Source organism: Lipotes vexillifer, unplaced genomic scaffold, assembly GCF_000442215.2.
Source record: "Lipotes vexillifer unplaced genomic scaffold, Lipotes_vexillifer_v1.1 scaffold1112, whole genome shotgun sequence".
NCBI lineage: Eukaryota > Metazoa > Chordata > Mammalia > Artiodactyla > Lipotidae > Lipotes > Lipotes vexillifer.
Genome location: NW_006789373.1, coordinates 72,724 through 74,517, shown reverse-complemented (window position 1 = coordinate 74,517; position 1,794 = coordinate 72,724). Strand labels below are relative to the sequence as shown.

The window sequence follows — 1,794 nt, the reverse complement described above, 5'->3', positions numbered from 1 at the left end:
AAAAAAAAAAAAAAAAAAAGATGGGATGCTTCTCTAGAACGAAGGATGAAAATGCCAGGTTCACCCTTCTTTTCTTTTTTACTGTCTCTCGCTCTCCCTCTTTCTCTCTCTCGAAAAAATCTTATCCTTAACTCAAAAGTCTTACCTTTCTCTCTACACTTTTCTTTCCTTTGAGGTTGCTAGGACCTGTATGTTTGGGATGAGAGTGGAGGCCAGGTCCTTGAATGAGATTTCCAGTTATTCACAATTTTGTTTAGCCTGGACAGTATGTTCACAAGAACACTTTTCATTGGATTTAACACCACAGCAACTCAGGACACCTCATGCAAAAAACACTTAAAAAGCCAACCAAACATTTGCAAGCCTCTAACAAAACTTGGGGTCAGATTATTTAAGAGTTTTGGATTAAGGTTCCAGTCAATTACCGTTTTAGCTAAACTCTCCCTGACCGCTCTCCCTTTTCAGGCCCATCCTGTCCTGAGAAAGCTGGATTAGGGCCAGTCCCATGATTTTCTCTAATACGAGGTCTACTAGCAGGTTTATACTGTGTGGTGAAGGAAAAACACCACATTCTTGAAGAGAGAGTGGCACAAAATCACCAATATTCTTTATCATTGGGTTCGTGTTGACACACGGGCCAATAACAAATAGAAGGCAGGTCTGAATCTCAAATGTGAAGCAAAAACCCATGCTTAAATGCCTAGAAAGGCTGGGATAGATGGATTGGGAACTATGGAAGTGTTTTCAAAATATACGAAAGTATGAACTGTTCACCAGCTTCAATTTACAGACTGCTGTTCTATATCTCAGGTTGGCAGAAATGCTCGTTCACTGGGCTAAGATTTAAAGGTAAATGTGTGTGAGTGTGGCAGGGGAAGGGGACATCAGTGTTCAAAGGGAGGATTGGGAAAGGGAGAAAGGGGAGGAGTAGGGGACAGTTCTGGGGAAGATTTCCAGGATGTCTAAGAAGGTGAGTGTAGCCTGGTAAAATAATATGTGTGGTCTAGTGCATACTTCTGTACTTATTCACAAGGTTGCTTATAATCCAAGACTATTTGCCCAGGTGGTTGAGTCTGCAGCAGTTGCTTTCTTATCTATTTACACAGAGGCAGCTGACTCTCCCTGTGGGAATGACAGCCGGCTTTTTGTGGGCTGGCATCCTGAGGTAAGGCCCCGAGCCAGAAGCCTCCACCATCATGCTGACAGGAGCTAGGAAGGTGAGCGCCAGGCTGCAGCTTCTCCCTTCTCGCTCCCCAGAGGCGACAGTGGGGAGAGTTGCTCTGGCTGTTCATGGAGACTAGCTGTCCTCCTTTTCTCTTTCTGAAGTGAAGCTGAGGCAGGAGCAAGAATGAACTAGAAGCACCAGGGAAGGTTTTATTGGGCTGGTCCCTCACTCAGTAAAAAATCCTCCCTTTCGGCCAGAAGTGACTCAAACTCCGACTGGCTGTGCATCCTTTCCTGTTGACTTAAGGTGGGCTTCGGCTTCTATCAGCCTCCAGTAAGGCCACAAATAGTACCTTATAAACAAAAGTAGAACATTTCTAATGGACGCCTTTAGTGTCTTGAATACTCCTAGACAACTTTTTATCCTTAAGGTTTCCATGTTTCACAGTGTGACAAACTTTAGTTGTGTTACAGATAGACACGAATAAGATAAAAGAGATACTAGAGAAATAAGGAAGGAAGGATATAAGTAATGAAAACATTATTACCTGGTCCAAGCCTCATAATCTTGGGAAGCAGGCCTTTATACAAAGCTGAAATGCTAGAACCGGAAGGGAAAGAGCAACGTGA

General features: G+C 43.5%; 1 protein-coding gene across 1 annotated transcript in view; it reads right to left on the bottom strand.

Annotated features, from left to right (window-relative positions):
* Positions 1-1,794, bottom strand: part of SLC25A21 (solute carrier family 25 member 21) — a gene marked incomplete at its 5' end in the record, with an annotated part of 63,068 nt that overhangs the window by 2,962 nt on the left and 58,312 nt on the right. Inside the window, one exon of the mRNA XM_007462598.1 lies at positions 1,713-1,765. Within this exon, the coding sequence (XP_007462660.1) occupies positions 1,713-1,765 (53 nt within the window). The remainder of the gene's footprint in view (positions 1-1,712; positions 1,766-1,794) is intronic.